This window comes from Monodelphis domestica, chromosome 1 (assembly GCF_027887165.1).
Source record: "Monodelphis domestica isolate mMonDom1 chromosome 1, mMonDom1.pri, whole genome shotgun sequence".
NCBI lineage: Eukaryota > Metazoa > Chordata > Mammalia > Didelphimorphia > Didelphidae > Monodelphis > Monodelphis domestica.
The window spans coordinates 518,915,483-518,930,999 of NC_077227.1; the positions used below are offsets into that span (position 1 = coordinate 518,915,483).

Below are 15,517 nucleotides of genomic sequence, written 5' to 3' on the forward strand. Positions count from 1 at the left end.
GCCAATAGCCTTCTTCTTCCTTTAAGAAGGATTCTTAATGGAAAAAACAAGACATCTAAAAACTACTAATAATTTGAACTCCAAAACTATTTCAAAAGATGTGCAATTATCTTGGATCTCATTCAAATTATGTAGCTTGTTTGGGATATATGCTCATCAGTATATGTATACCCTCTACCTTTGAAGTTTAACATACCAACAGTCCTCATTTCATCTGTGTCCAGTAAATCCTCTGCAAAGGGTCCATCAGCATACTTTAGAAATAGAGGCACAACACTACTTTCTTAAGCACCATTGTTTTATAAACACTATACATTTCCTTCTGCATTTACAGTTCCTTTTTATCATTTGCATTCTTTATGTAAGCCCTTTGAATCAACAAAGTATAACAACCTGTACTTAGTAAGATTTCATTTTAAAAAAGTCTTAATATCCTGGCAAGATGATTAAAAAATTATGACTTTTAAGAGACAAAATGAAACACGAAAATTGCTACTGCTATTTATTCAAAACATTTTTTATTTTGGGGAGAAATGATTATATGAACTTTTTCTTATTACCCTGAGTAAATTACATTCACTGAAACTCCAGGATTTTGGTCTTTCTTTTTTTCCCCAAAAAATGCTTAGAGCCATTTAAATGCATACTTTTTAAAAAGCCTATTTTTCCATGTCTTAATCCTTTTCAACTTTTTAATAGCCACTGATAACCTATCAAAAAAGGGAAGGAAAACTACTTGCATGAAGCAGGATAAATCTATGGAGTGGTTTACAGGCAATGAAGAATGAAATGGCTCAACGAAACCAACTTGGATCATTAAATATAAAATGTCTGAATGTAATTTCAAGATGTGTCAAAATGAGGTAATATATGGTTTGTTTGTTTTTAACAGTTGCACAGTTGCCTGTTCATTTAGCTTTCATATTTTTAAAATTGTATGTAAATAAAGATTTGTAAATCAAAGTAATAACAAACACAAAACAACAAATCTGTTAAAATAATCATTTACAATATTAAGTTTATCTTGGTACTTTGCAATCTTGAAATTAGTTGTAGTCAGCCATCTGGAGTACTTGGTTAATGTTCTGGGTTGAACTTCCTCAATTTGACAAGAAAAGCTAATTTAAGAGAAAAAAGCAGTGTCATTAAAATGACATAGAATTCACTTAACATGGGTAACTGAGTTTAAAATGTTAAATTATAAATGTGGTTTAAGACATTTAACATTTTATTTAATGTAAAAATTATTTCTTGAATATCACTCACCTGTGTGATTATAATTAGCTTGATAATGAAAGGGTCTAGCAATGTAGGGAATTGAGCTATATGGAAAACCAGGAAGTGATTCACCTAGATTCAAACAAACAATTTATGTAATAAAATACAAAGAAATCTTCAAAACTTGATTTAAGAGCTATCAATGTATCTTAACATTACTCCTCCTTTGTTAATATATTTTTAATCTTTGGTTAATACAATATTTTCCCCAGGTAAGTTAATTCTATATTCATTTTTCATCTCTGCTGTCTTAAAAAATAAACTTGTCAAAACATAACCTTGTCTTTGTTTGTAAGGTGTCTGTACAATCAGTGATCAAAGTTTAGATACCAATTTATGGAACTCTGAGGGCTAAGCAACACATACATACCATAAGTTTTTCTGAATTTACTTCTTTTAAATTTTTCAAAGCAACAAATCTCTGTTAGGTCACTACTTTAGAAATCATAAAATATCCCCTTTTGTACAACTTCTACCCTCAATTTATTCATGTTTGCAGGTCCTTTATACCTCTAGATGTTTTCTTTATAAATACATTTTAAAAACCTATTTGTTTGTAAGGTCATATTATTTAAATGTGAATAATTTTTCATCAAAATTACTAATATTGGGAGTTCTTTATAGACATTAATGTATAAAACCTATTTTACAAACCCTATAGAAATATTATATACATTAACAAACTCAACCTCCAAATAGCCAAATGGCAACAAGTCACTGAGAAGCAAGAAAAATTTAGGAGTTACCGTCTGAAAAATATGAACTTAATGTATTTGGAAAGTTCTACATTAACTGCACATGAATAAGTACAATACATATTTCAGTGCCTAAAAGAAGTTAAGTATTAAATGACTCAAGTGGCAGTGTATTGAATACTTTGAAACTCACAGTCCATTTACTATGGGAGTTTTTCATATCAAAAAAGTCATGCTTACCATAATCATTCTCTTGTATATTCTCACTTTCTTCAGTTTCAATTTCCCTTTGGGAATGTAACTTTAAATCCACACTGACTTTAGGCTGTACTCTTTGGGCTAAAGTACCATCTTTCCTTTTTGCTGGGCATACTAACCAGTCTCTAAGAAGAACTTCTATTATCTGTTCACATGAGAGAGAAAGTTCGCAGATACGAATTCCTTCTAAAAGTTCAATTACCTGTGTAATACTTTCAGAGAAATGAAGAATATATATTGAAATCTTAACAAGGCCACTGTATATTTTTAAAATACATTCATCATACCACTAAAAATAATCTAAATACAGCATTAAGTCATGGTTGAAAACAATTTGGAAAAAAAGCAATTGTATTCAGCAAGAAACTTGAGATCAAGTAAGAATCTCATTTAGATTCTGGTGTTAGCATAACATCTATATTTTAGCTTCCCTTTCCTTGTTTATGACAATTTATATAAAAGATGTGGACTTAACTAGAAATTATAACTATCTCCTAAGTATAATACTTCCTGACAGGGTTTTACTGTATGATGTTTGTTTCCACAAATTGCAATTAAATATTCAAACTTGATGTTTCAGTGAAATTAAAATGTCTTTAATATCATATCAGATACTCACTTTGCTAGATATACTGCACATACGCCACCTTGCTTAAGATTTGGATATACAATTGGCAAGGCAATTTGAGGATTTAGCATGTCCAAAGCCACCTGTAAAGAGAGAATATGCACTGAGTTGTTTTACGTAAAGGCACAAAATGTGGGGGTGTATGTTAGAGAAATAGAATAGAGGTAGTTTACTTTTGGAAAGCTATCTCATGAAGTTAATGTTTTTCATTAGAATGTAGTATTGACAATTGTCACATCATTGATATTGATATGCCTGTCTGGTTATAATCTAGATCCTGACTATAAAAACAGAATGACATGCCTTAGACACTGTAATTTTACATTTTTCTTTGAATTTTTTTAAAATTTACACATTTCATCTAAACTTTTAACAATAAAAGACATTCAAAATCTATTCTAATTTATCATACAGGAGAAAAATCACAAGTTTGAGATAGGGAAATTATAGCACCTGTTAATTTATTTTTTAAAGGTCTTATTAATATACTTGTTTTTAAAACCATAATCAAGTCTTAATTTCCTGATATGCTCTACCACTACTAATGACCACCATCACTGAATCTTACTGGTAACAAAGAAAGACAGATAAGCACAGTACAACAATGTGAGGATATTTACATATTAAATATTTTATGAATGATACCTTATACCACTGATGGTGAACCTTTTAGAGGGGCAGGGGGGGAGGGGAGCAGTCTGGCCCCACATGCCTTTGACTTTCTAGTAATTAACTAGTAAACTCTGTGCTGGGATGACAGCAGGCACGCTCACAGAAAGGGCTCTGAGTGACTCTTCTGACACACATGCCATAGATTCCCCACCACGGCCTTATACTAAATGATTTATTGTTGTCCATCAAATAGTTAAAGATCTCTATCATATCCCTGAGACTTCTTCAGATTTTCCTCAGGTCCTTCAAAGAATCTCTACATGGAATAAACTCAAGTTCTTTAACCATTTTTGCTGCTCTTCTCAGGACTCTCCAGCTTATCAATGTCTTTCTAAACCTGTGATATCCAGAACACTTTGAGATTTAATTTGATCTGGAAGAATATAGCCTACCAGTTCTTTATTCTTAGAAGCAATGCCTCACTTATTGTAGCCCAATATCTCAGACAATTACATCATAATGCTGAGTCATACAGAGTCTACAATCTACTTAAAACTTTCACTGAAGGCAAATTATGTCCAGTATGTTGTCAATGTTAAAAAGATACTCTAATTTTTTGATAACTTGACATGTTGTTAATATGAAAACTTAACAAGATTATTCACTTGATTAGAAAATATTCTTACATCATTCTGCATAATGAATTCCACCTAAGAATTTAAAATTTTTTAATTTAAAATAAACACAGAATAAAATACAAGTATATATGCCAAAAAAAAAAACCCAAGATCTACATGAAAATAATTATAAAACTTTTTTATACAAATAAAGTCAGAGCTAAAAAGGTGGGGATATGTTGCTCATGGAATGGCATAATCAATATAATTAAAATGAAAATCCTAACCTTAGAACTTGTCAGACCAGTGCTGGGTTTATTTCCCAAGGAGATCAGGGAAAAAGGAAAAAAACCTATGTGTTCCAAAATATTTATTGTACCTTTCTTTGTGGTGGCAAAGAACTGGAATTTGAGGGGATATCCATTAATTGGGAAATGTCTGAACAAATTGTATATAATTATGATGGAAAACTACTGCATCGTAAGAAATGATGAGCAGATTGAGATAATGAGAGTGAAACTAATAGCATCAAGAGAACATTGTACATAGCTACAGATTTAATATTTGAAGAATAACTTGTGAATATTCACCTCCAGAGAATAAACTGAGAAGTGGAAACATAATCTACATATTTTGTTGGATGATGTATTTTATGGGTGTGGAGTAGGGAATAAAGGGACTGAATAAAAAAAATTTAAGTTCCTGCCTAGTTAAAATGTTTCAATAGAAGAAACAACGTATTTAATATTAAGTAGAGGAAAAAAATCAATTGAACAGACATTTATTAAGCACCTTACTCTGCAAGGTACTAGGATACAAAGCCAAAAATGAAGTAGTCATCGTCAAGGAAAAGAGAAATTTGGAAATGAATGTTATAAGGCTTATGGTCTGGTAGGAAATAATCTGAATGATAGATACAATGTTGCTTTTGGATGTCATGACTGCATGCCAGGAAAATATCCTACTCCCACAAGTGAGATATAAAGGGACCATAGAATAAACAGACCTCTCCCTTTTGGTTCCATCCAACCTTAAATTCATGTAGTTTGAGTACTTAATGTTCTGGAACAGACTTTCAGAAGATTTACCCCATCAAATATTATGGATTCTATGTCTTCAGCAGCTTCCAAAATATCCTTATGAATGAAATCCACATTATTTGGCCATTCTTCTACATGACTAATCTTCCATGCATCACGCCAGCACTTGTAGTTCTTCTTAGCCTGGTTGTGGTGGTCTTTTCTAATTTCAAAACTTTTAACTTGTCCCCGTACTCCAACTAAAATAATTGAAGGAATAAAATTGAATAATAGGAATATTTCATGATTTTTTAATGTTTTTGCTTTTTAAAAATAGCAAAGAAAGGAGTTTCCTACCTTCCTTAGGAAGTCTTTCTCAATACCTCTTGATGTCAGTGCCTTCCTTCTGTTGATCATTTCCATTTTAGCCTGTATATGGCTTATTTGTAAATAGCTATTTGTATGTTGTCTATTTCATTATTAGACTGAGTTCCTTGAGAGCAGGGACTACTTTTAACCTTTTTTTATATCCTCAGCATTTAGCACAGTGCCTGGGACATACTAATCAATGATTAAATTTGACTGACTCATTACTGCCACCAGGTCCAAGCTTTGCAGGTTCACGACCCCAGTTCCAAGGTCTGAATGATACATATTCAAGCTAATCTCTGGTTAGAGTTCTACTTTCCAATTCTTGATCCATAATCAAATTGATACTGCAGTTGCTATCAGAAAGGTTACTCACTTATCACTCTACTCTCTGTCCTGGTACTTTCAAACAAAATACCCCTCCCCTAAATGTGTTGTTTCACCCATAAGGATGTAAATTCATTCAAAGCAATGACATACTTTTGTATTTGTACATCCAGAGCCCTACTACATAGTGAGTGCTTAATAAATGCTTATTCATTTATTTAACTTAATAAAAGACTGAATCAAAAAAGAGATTTGATAGGCCTAATACTGACTTAGTACAGAACAAGATATTAAAGGAAAGCAGCATCTAGTGAAGAGGTAAAAAGACAAGTTTAGTTCCATAGCTATTAAATCTATATGCTAAATCTGACAATATAATGGGAAATTCCATTTTGCTCCACACTATAGAAATTAGACCACTAAATGAGAGAGAAAGAAATAGAAATCATCTAAAACAAATCTAACAAACATATACTTTAGCAAGAAGAGCATCATAATGAATCAATTTAATTTACTTAGAAATTAGGAAAAAAGCCATCAAATCTATATAACCAAACTTTGGATTGGTTAAAACCCCAGACTTCTGTAGGTTAAACTATTGACAGATTTAGCAATCTAATGATGAGCTTTCCTACTATCAAAAGCAATCTATTGTGACTGCACTTTTTGTTGGACCAGATTTGTGATTTTATTGGCACTATAAATTCCCATTAAGTAAACTCCATCAACAAATGCAGATTCATACCTTGTCTAGAATTTATAGTCTTAGAAAGTTGCCTGGGGCACTGAGAGATCAAGATCAAGGATCACTTGTGTCAGAGATATCACTTGAACCCAGGGCTTCCAGACTTTTGAGAACAACTCTATATATCCTATATCAGTTATGGCAAACCTTTTAAAGATGGAGTGCCAGTCCCAACCTCCTTACCCCACACAGGGGAGGGAGGAAGCATTCCCATTGGGCTGCTGGGCAAAGGAGTAGGTGAAGTGAGGAATGTCCTCAGTGAGTATAGAGAGGGGGAGAGGAGTGGCCTGAAAGCTCTGCTGCCTGTGAGCTGCTCAACTTATCCCCTGTGTGAATTTCCCATTGGCTAGGCAGAGGGGCAGGGATGGAGAAAAATATCAAGAAGGGGAGGAAGAAGAGACGCATCCACATGCGCACAGAAAGCACTCTGCATGACATCTTTGGCATCCATGCCATAGGTTCATCATCACTGTACTATACCATACTTTTACTTCTAGTGACTTAATTTCATTGCAAAAGAATGAGATGCTATTGTTCAGAATGCCTTAACTAGGAAATACCCAGAAAACATATTTGAAGTGGTTTGCACTATGCCACCTGGTGGTACAGAGAAAGACTTTGATTTGAACTCAAAACTTTGCATTCAATTACAGTTTTATAACAAACTATTATGTGGCATGAGGCAGGTAACTTAATTTCTCTAGGCCTTAGTTTCCGCAACTTTCAAATAAGGAGTTAAACTAGATGACCTCTGAGATCCTTTTTAACTTTAAGACTATTATCCTATGAATGCTGGGCAGAAGTTTGACTATAGAAGACAAAATGGTCAAGGCACCTAAGAAAGGGTGGAAAGAAGAGGAACCCTTAAAAGAAGAAAATTGGATAAAGGTTCAACAGAGAAGATATCAACAGTGGCTCCCATTTGGTTTAGGGAAATTTGTTTAGATGTCTGTCACATTAAATAGATGAAAAAGCATTAAGTGCATGCTTTCAAGTGTAAGCATTTTGCTAAGACTTAGGGACACAAAATACATAAGACTGCCTTGACCCTCAAGGAAATGGGATTCAGGCTATAGGAAAACAGACTGATCTACCCTATTTAGGATAGGACAACTGATTTGATCTTGGTTCATGGTTCCAGAACCAAAAGGAATGTAGGAATGCTACTCTTTATAAGGAGGCTGTGGAAGATTGGGTAAAGTGAAGAACTGCTAGATCATTCCTTAAAGAGTATTATTATTATATATAACAGAATTCACTTCCTCCACCAAACCTTATTAGTCAAGGGTATCTCTATTCAGCCATCCAGTCTCAAAATTTCATCATCCTCAACTCCTCACTCTCGCTTACCTTGTATATCCAATTTGTTGTCACATCTTATTCCTTTCTACCTTCACAAGTTCTCCCCTACTTGTCCCCTTCCTTCCATTCAGAGCTGCCAGGATGGCACAAATCCTACTCAAGTCTCTCCCAACTAGAATGCTTTTGCCTTTCTTTGTATTTCCAGAGGCCCATGTTAATCATTATTACAAATTCTTACCATTTACACAAAATGAAATTATTTCCTCTTGTTTAAATCTAGTCTAATCATAATTTTTTACCTGCTTGTGATAAAAACAAACTCATTCCACCAGAACCGGAGCCAACGTCCAAAATGACATCACCTTGTTTGATATTCATCATCATCAACATCATATTCATATCCTAGGAAAAAGTGATAGTTTAGAGTTACCTTTATTATCGACAGCCTGAACAGGTATGTAGGGTAGGAAGAAAAAAAAATAAAACATGGTCTTAGCTCACAAGTAGTTTACAGTAATATATAATATAATTTATATTGTTCAATTAAAGGTCACCAAAACCCTCTTAATAATCAACTTTAATAGCCTTTTCTTCTCATTGTTAATCTTCAGCTTCTGCATCATATGACCTTATTAAAAATTCTTCTCTTGGTTTACAAAACACTGTACAAATCTTGGTCCTCTTACAACCTCTGACTCTTCCCACTCATCTTTTTAAATGACTCCTTCCTCCCTATGATCTTCAAGTTCTGTCCTGGGCTGCTTCCTCTCACTATATATTTCCCCGGTAGTTTTCAAACACTATCAATATCTAAATTTTATATCCTAGACACACTTCTCATTTAAATTGCATTTTTTTTAGGTATCTGATAGATGTTTCCACATGATCAACGAGTACCCTAAACTTAACACATCTAAAATCTGACTCCATATATTACTCTCCAAAATAACACCTCATTCTTTTCTGTTATTGACACCACCAATTCCCTAGAAATCTGGATTAAAAAACTGAGTTACCTTTGATTCTTTTCTCCAGTCATTCTTCAAGATCTGTCAATTGTCTCCATACCACCTCAAGTCTTACCTCTCCTTTCCAAAGCTGCTGCAACTACCTTAAATCATGTCCTCTTGAGCATGGATGACTACAATAGCTTTCTAACTGATTTTTATCTTTGGGTTTCCTTCTAAACCATCCTTCAGTACTATTAGTTCTTTGTGATCTTATAACATAGCTCTGGTCAAGTTATTCCTCCTCCCCTAATAAATATATTATAAACATTTAAATGTTTAATTTTTAACTTAATTTCTTGAAAGCTACTTGTACCCAAAGTCCCTACAGCCTTATCACTCACACTACTTCTCAACCTTGTCTCAATACCCAGTAATCTACTATAACTGCTCTCAAAGTAACTTCCTATTTGCCAGATCTAAAGGCTTTTTTAGTCCACATCTTCTCTGATCTCTCTAAAGCAGGGGTCCCCAAACTGTGGCCCCCTGAGGCCATTTATCCAGCCCCCACCGCACTTCCAGAAGGGGCACCTCGTTCGTTGGTGCTCAGTGAGAGATCCGCATCCTGTGCTCCTGGCATACTGTATGTGGCAAAGCGAGGCATCGCTCATGTACAGTACTATTTCCAGTGACATAATCCTTTGCGCTGTGCAAAGGATTGTGTGGCTGCACAATGGAAGATGTCAGCAAGCTAAGCGGTGATCTGGGGGAGGGGATTCCACACTTGTATAAATGGAGATTTTGAACCCTAGACTTCAATCCCCAGAAGTCCTTGGTATTTCCCAGAATTCCCTATAATCTCACCTGAGTCTCCACATAGATGAGATCACAATTGGTATTTAACTGGCAGTAACGCCTACCACGCTCTCTCTGCCATTGCAATGATGTAGGAAGTTAGTGGTAAGCTAAGCATGGGGATTCTTAATTGGCTTATCAGCCATGGGCACATGGTTTTTATTTTGTATCTTCTTTATTCCTTGATTTCTAACAATCCTTAATAAACTCCATAAAATATAATATTTTTATTATTAGAGACATAATTTAATTTTTACAGGTTTTTTTTGGCAACCACAAAGTATGTAAAATATTATTATTTTAAATTGCAAAGTTTAAATTCCTTTTGAGAGTAATTTTGGGTTAAGAAACATGCTACCTCTCCAAATCCAGAAGGTGAACTGTTTGGAGAGGACACCATGAAGATGCCTCCACAGACCACACGGTGCACCAGAGGATCCAGAGTGAATTTTGGGATGTGGTGATTTGAACTGTGTGGGGCTTGAATGCATTTGTTTTGCATGTATATTCTTGTGCCAAAGGGGACTGCCCCATAGCTGGATTTTTGTTGGTGTGCCTAATAATCATTGGTTTTGTTCTCCTTTCCTTTTATCCACAAGTTGTTGCAATCTTTAAGTTGATTATGTTTCCATTATCCTTTTGGGGAAACTGGTTTCCCAATAGGATCATAGGGAGATATGTATAAATGGAGATTTTGAACCCCAGACTTCAATCCCCAGAAGTCCTTGGTATTTCCCAGAACACCCTATAATCTCACCTGAGTCTCCACGTAGGTGAGATCACAATTTGTATTTAACTGGCAGTAATGCCTACCACACTCTCTCTGCCATTGCAATGATGTAGGAAGTTAGTGGAAAGCTAAGCACGGGGATTCTGAATTGGCTAATTAGTCATGGGCATGTAGTTTTTATTTTGTATCTTCTTTATTCCTTGATTTCTAACAATCCTTAATAAACCTCATAAAATATAATATTTTTATTATTAGAGACATAATTTAATTTTTACACTGTGTATACTGCTGCCCTGTATAATGGTGGCGGTGATGGGCCTGTGCAAGGTGTGACAGGCCCATCACAGTCAGCGCTACAGCCTCCGCTATCTCAGACAGTGGTATACAGATTTTTTCAGTGTTTTTTTTTAATGTCCGGCCTTCCAATGGTCTGAGGGACAGTGAACTGGCCCCCTGTGTAAAATGTTTGGGGACCCCTGCTCTAAAGCATTTAACACTAATGATCACACCCTCCTGATTATTTTCTCCCTTCTTAGCTTCAGAGATAACCATCTTCTGGTTCTCCTACACTGCTTCAAGCCATTCTTATGTCTGCTGATTCTTCAAGATCTTTCTGACCCTTAAAAGTAGGTTATTTCTCAAGGTTCTGTCCTTTTTACTTTTTTCTTGCTGTCTCTCTTTCTCTATTCCCACAGCTTCAACTATCCTATCCTCTAATGACTCCCAAATTTCTGTATTTAACCCTGATATATCTTTAGAAATCCAGCCCCTCATCTTACAACTGTCTACTGCTGCATGAATTAGCCTTGGGAAAAACATGTGTAAATAAATGTACAATTCATGAACTGGTTAACTACATTAATCAGAATGAGAACATAATATTTGCTCAACTATCATTTATTAAACACTTACTATATACCAGGCACGGTGCTAGGTGCTGGAGATATAAATAAAAAACCAGTCTGTGAATTTTAGATTTACTCCACCCTGCTTAGTCTAACAAAACAGGAATGTCTAAACCCCTACTTAAGGATTAAGTGTTGAAAAGGATGGCCTATGACAGACATGTGCTAGCAAATGACAAATCAGAAACAACCGATAGACTCCCTGAGCTGTCCTAAGTCAAGCTTAAGCTACCATTGGTACATGTGAGATGCAGGAAGTGATGTAAAAATGGTCTAAATATTTCACATCACTTCCTCTCTCTAGTTCTTTTTTTGTGGAGAGGTGGCTCTGGCTCTTGCAGAGAGGTGGTTGGTGGCAGCATGCTGAACGTTTTGGCATCTTGGCGTGGCTGCAGCTATTGTCCGGGGTTTGGTGCGTCCTTGATACAGTAACTGGGAGAAGCTTATTATCATAGGTCAGGTGAGGTGTCTTTTTTGAGCTCTCTCGGAGTTTAGGCTGATTCCTTTTTCTTTTACCTTCCAAAAAACTATCCTCTTAGGAAGTCCCTAATCTTCTGAGGAGGCCTCCTGGCAGAGGTCTTTGAACTCCCCCTGGCACAGGTTAGCCCAGAGAAATCCTATACCCTTTTCCCTCTCTCTTCTTAATTCCTTCCCTCTATATTAATTAAACCACCATAAAATTTCCAAACTGACTTGAGTGTTTTATTTGGGATTTGAATTAATCCCTGGCTACCAAATTAAATTTATATTCAGTCTCAAGCCTAAATTTACCCTCACAAGTCCCTGTGCACAAAGAGTTTGTATTCTATTATGTATATTTCAATATTTTAAAAAACTGTAATTTCATTAATGTGGATACTCTCTCTTTCTCTACCAATGAAGATCTTTCTACACTTTGGTATCTCTCTGGGTTTTGTAGCAGGAAAAAAAAAATCAAGCCTCTGATAATCAGATCCTAACCCCCCCCCCAAATAACCTGAACCCCCCAAAAATTTAATCTTAAAGGTCAAAAACAAGATATTAGTTGCTCATGGATAGGGCTACTTAATAAAATTAAAATGACAATTCTACCTAAATTCATTTACTTATTCAGTGTCATACCAATCATATTACCAAAAATTATTTTATAGAACTGGGAAAAATAATAAAATTCATCTGGAAGAACAAAAGATCAAGAATGTCATGGGAATTAATGAAAAAAAAATGTGAAGGAAGGTGGTCTTGATAGTACCAGATCTCAAACTGTATTATAAAGCAGTAATCATCAAAACAGTCTGGTACTGGCTAAGAAACAGAATGGCAGGTCAATGGAATAGACAATATACAGGGGTATATAACCTTAGCAATCTAGTGTTTAATAAACCTAAAGATCCCAGATTTTGGAATAAGAATTCACTATTTGACAAAAACTGTTGGGAAAAGCGGAAAACAATATGGCAGAAATAGTCACAGACAAATTATCTCACACCCCCTACCAACATAAGGTCAAAATGGGTATATGATTTATATATAAAGTGATAACATAAGGGGAACATATAGAATAGTTTACCTGGCAGATTCTTGGAGAAGAGAGAGAAAAAGTATTAAAGGTGTAAAATGAATAATTTGATTATATGAAATTTAAAAGGTATTGTACAAACAAAAACAAATGTAACTAAGATTAGAAGAGAAACAAACTTTAGGTAAACATTTTAAAGCAAATTTCTCTGATGAGGGTCTAATTTCTCATATTTATCTAAATTAAATTTATAAGAATACAAGTCATTTCCCAATTGACAAATGGCAAAGGATATGAACAAGCAATATTTCAGATGAAGAAATCAAAGTTACCAATAAGTATATGAAAAAATGTTCTAAATCACTCTTGATTAAAGAAATGAAAACTGAAACACTCTGATATTGGCCAATATGATAGTAAAGGAAAAGTGATAATTGTTGAAGGCAATGATGTGGCAAAACTGGGACACTGATGCATCACTGCTGAAGTTGTGAACTGATTCAACCATTCTGGAGGGCAATTTGGAACAAAGGGCTATAAAACTGTTCATAGCTTTTGATCCTGTAACACCACTACTAGGTCTATATCCCAAAGGGTTCATAAAAGGGGAAAGGACCTACTAGCATAAAAATATAACAACTCTTCTTGTGGTGACAAAGAATTGGAAATTGAAGGAATGTCCAACAACTGGGTAATGGCTGAACAAACTGTGGTATATGATGTTGATGGAATACTATATAAGAATATATAAAGCTATATGTATAACTACATATAGTGCTATAAGAAATAATAAGCAGGATGATTTCATAAAAAGCTGTTAAGACCTACATGAAATGATGCAGTGAAATAAGCTGAACCAGGAGAACACTGCACATAGTAACAGCAATATTGTGGAATGATCAACTGTAAAAGATTTAGTTACTCTCAATATTACAATGCCCCAGGACAACTTTTAAGGACTTATGACGAAGAATGTGATCCACCACCAGAGAAAAGAACTGTTGGAGTAGGGTGCAGATCAAAGTATACTATTTTTCACATTAGTTTATGTTTTTATTTGGGGGTTTTTGTGTTATACGAGTATTCTCATAACAACGACCAATAGGTAAGTATGTTTTGCATGATAATATCCGTATAACCTGGATCAAATTGCTTACCATCTTTGAGAGGGAGGAGGGAAGGGAGACAATTTGGATCATATAATTTTGGAAAACGTATGTTAAAAATTATTACATGGAATTGGGAAAATAAAATATCTCTGAATAAGAAGATCAAAGGCAAAAAAAGAATGTAGTAGTGATTGATTCGTTCTTTGTGTTTTTGTATTTCCATGTGTCTAGCATATGGGAGGTACTTAGTAAGTGGTACCCACTCTAAAAAAAAATTAAAGGTCAAATACATTTTAAGTACAATTGAAAGAACAGGATTAAATATTTTCATTAGGGCTTAAGTTTTAAAGTTCTGATACTTTAGGCCATCATATGTGCCGGTTCAGGAACTAGTGGTTTCATAAATAATAGGCATTACCTTTGGATATGATATAGTAGGTCCTCTTTTCATCAATAAAACAAACTCCTCCAATGCTGGTCTTCTCAGCATAAAGTGGTGACCAGTGGAACTTCTAAATAATTGGCCAGGCAACTTGCCAATCATTTCTTTGTATGGAATTACTCCCCAGTTGCTGCTTAGTTGTCCTGTAGCCTCCAATTTAAACAATCTTTTAAATGTATTTTCGCCTTTTCGGAATTCTGCGTAAAGAAGGTCCCCAAGTTGAAAGGGGAATTCCTTGGGACTTGACTTGACAGAGCGTGCAGGCAACTCTTCAGATTGCGATTGCTGAGCTTTACAGCTATCTCCTGGAGTCCGTAGTGGAGGCGGGAAGGTCGCCTCTCTTTCGTCGCTGTACTCCTCTTGGCCAGTGGTCACATACTTGACTTCTGGAGACAGCCTCTCCTCTGGTAATAATCTCGTAAGCTTCTCCGAACAAAAAGATTGGGCCGCCTGGACTCCGGAAGGCTGAGACCAGAAAACATCCCCAGGCTGCGGAACAGAAATATCAGTGGGCTCCTCCGTAAGTTTCCCATCTTTCCCCGAAGTCCCGCTCCATTCACCCAAATCCCCAGGAGCTCTGGGAAAGGAGGCACAGGACCGCGACCCAGTCCCTCCTAAAAGACAGCTAGGGCTTCGCCTTAGTCGAACCAACAGGCAACCCGGAAACCTTCTGGGCTGAAAGTGCGCAAGTCCGAGGCCCCTTCCCCGGAGCCACTGGAACACCAGGGAACAGCATTTCTCAGAAGGCAGAAGCATGGTTTCCGTCGCAGCCGGTACGGTCACAGGTTAGTGACGTATACAAGGCGAGGCAAGTCTTCCGGATCCGGGAACTAGCCCGGAACCAAGAGAGCAACCTCGGTCCCGCACTAGTGACGTAAAACCCGGCGAGGGAAGCTTTCCGGGTCATTGCCTTGTTGGCTAGCCAGGCAATAGGTCAGTTGATTAATCTTGATAATTTATGATTTGCCTACTTTTGTACCCAGCCCTATGCCGAGCCCTGGGGTTACAAAGAAAGGCAAAAACGCCCTCCTGGCACTCAAAGGACTCGGGTGGAGACACCGAGTAGTGCTCCGTCTTCAAGTCCTCTTAAGGGGCAAAGTGTGGGAAGGATCTGTGGTGGCTACTGGGACAGGCCTGGGTTTTTCGAGGACTTGTCTTTTTTTGAGTCTGTATCCTGCTAA

At 35.9% G+C, this 15,517-nt stretch overlaps 2 protein-coding genes across 2 annotated transcripts in view; one reads left to right on the forward strand and one right to left on the reverse strand.

The window, feature by feature from the left end:
- SPDYA (speedy/RINGO cell cycle regulator family member A) overlaps window positions 1-1,555 on the forward strand; it is a 31,364-nt gene extending 29,809 nt beyond the window's left edge. Inside the window, exon 8 of the mRNA XM_001371303.4 lies at window positions 700-1,555. Coding sequence (XP_001371340.1) covers window positions 700-788 — 89 coding nt within the window. The 3' untranslated portion in view covers window positions 789-1,555. The remainder of the gene's footprint in view (window positions 1-699) is intronic.
- On the reverse strand, window positions 502-15,134 carry TRMT61B (tRNA methyltransferase 61B). Its single transcript, XM_001380575.4, has 7 exons — window positions 14,313-15,134; window positions 8,150-8,252; window positions 5,177-5,367; window positions 2,851-2,942; window positions 2,214-2,443; window positions 1,267-1,350; window positions 502-1,118 (listed from the first exon to the last, which is right to left on the reverse strand). The coding sequence occupies exons 1-7, from the start codon at window positions 15,090-15,092 to the stop codon at window positions 1,078-1,080; spliced, it is 1,521 nt and encodes a 506-aa protein (XP_001380612.2). The 5' UTR covers window positions 15,093-15,134; the 3' UTR covers window positions 502-1,077.
- Window positions 15,135-15,517: the final 383 nt, after the last annotated feature.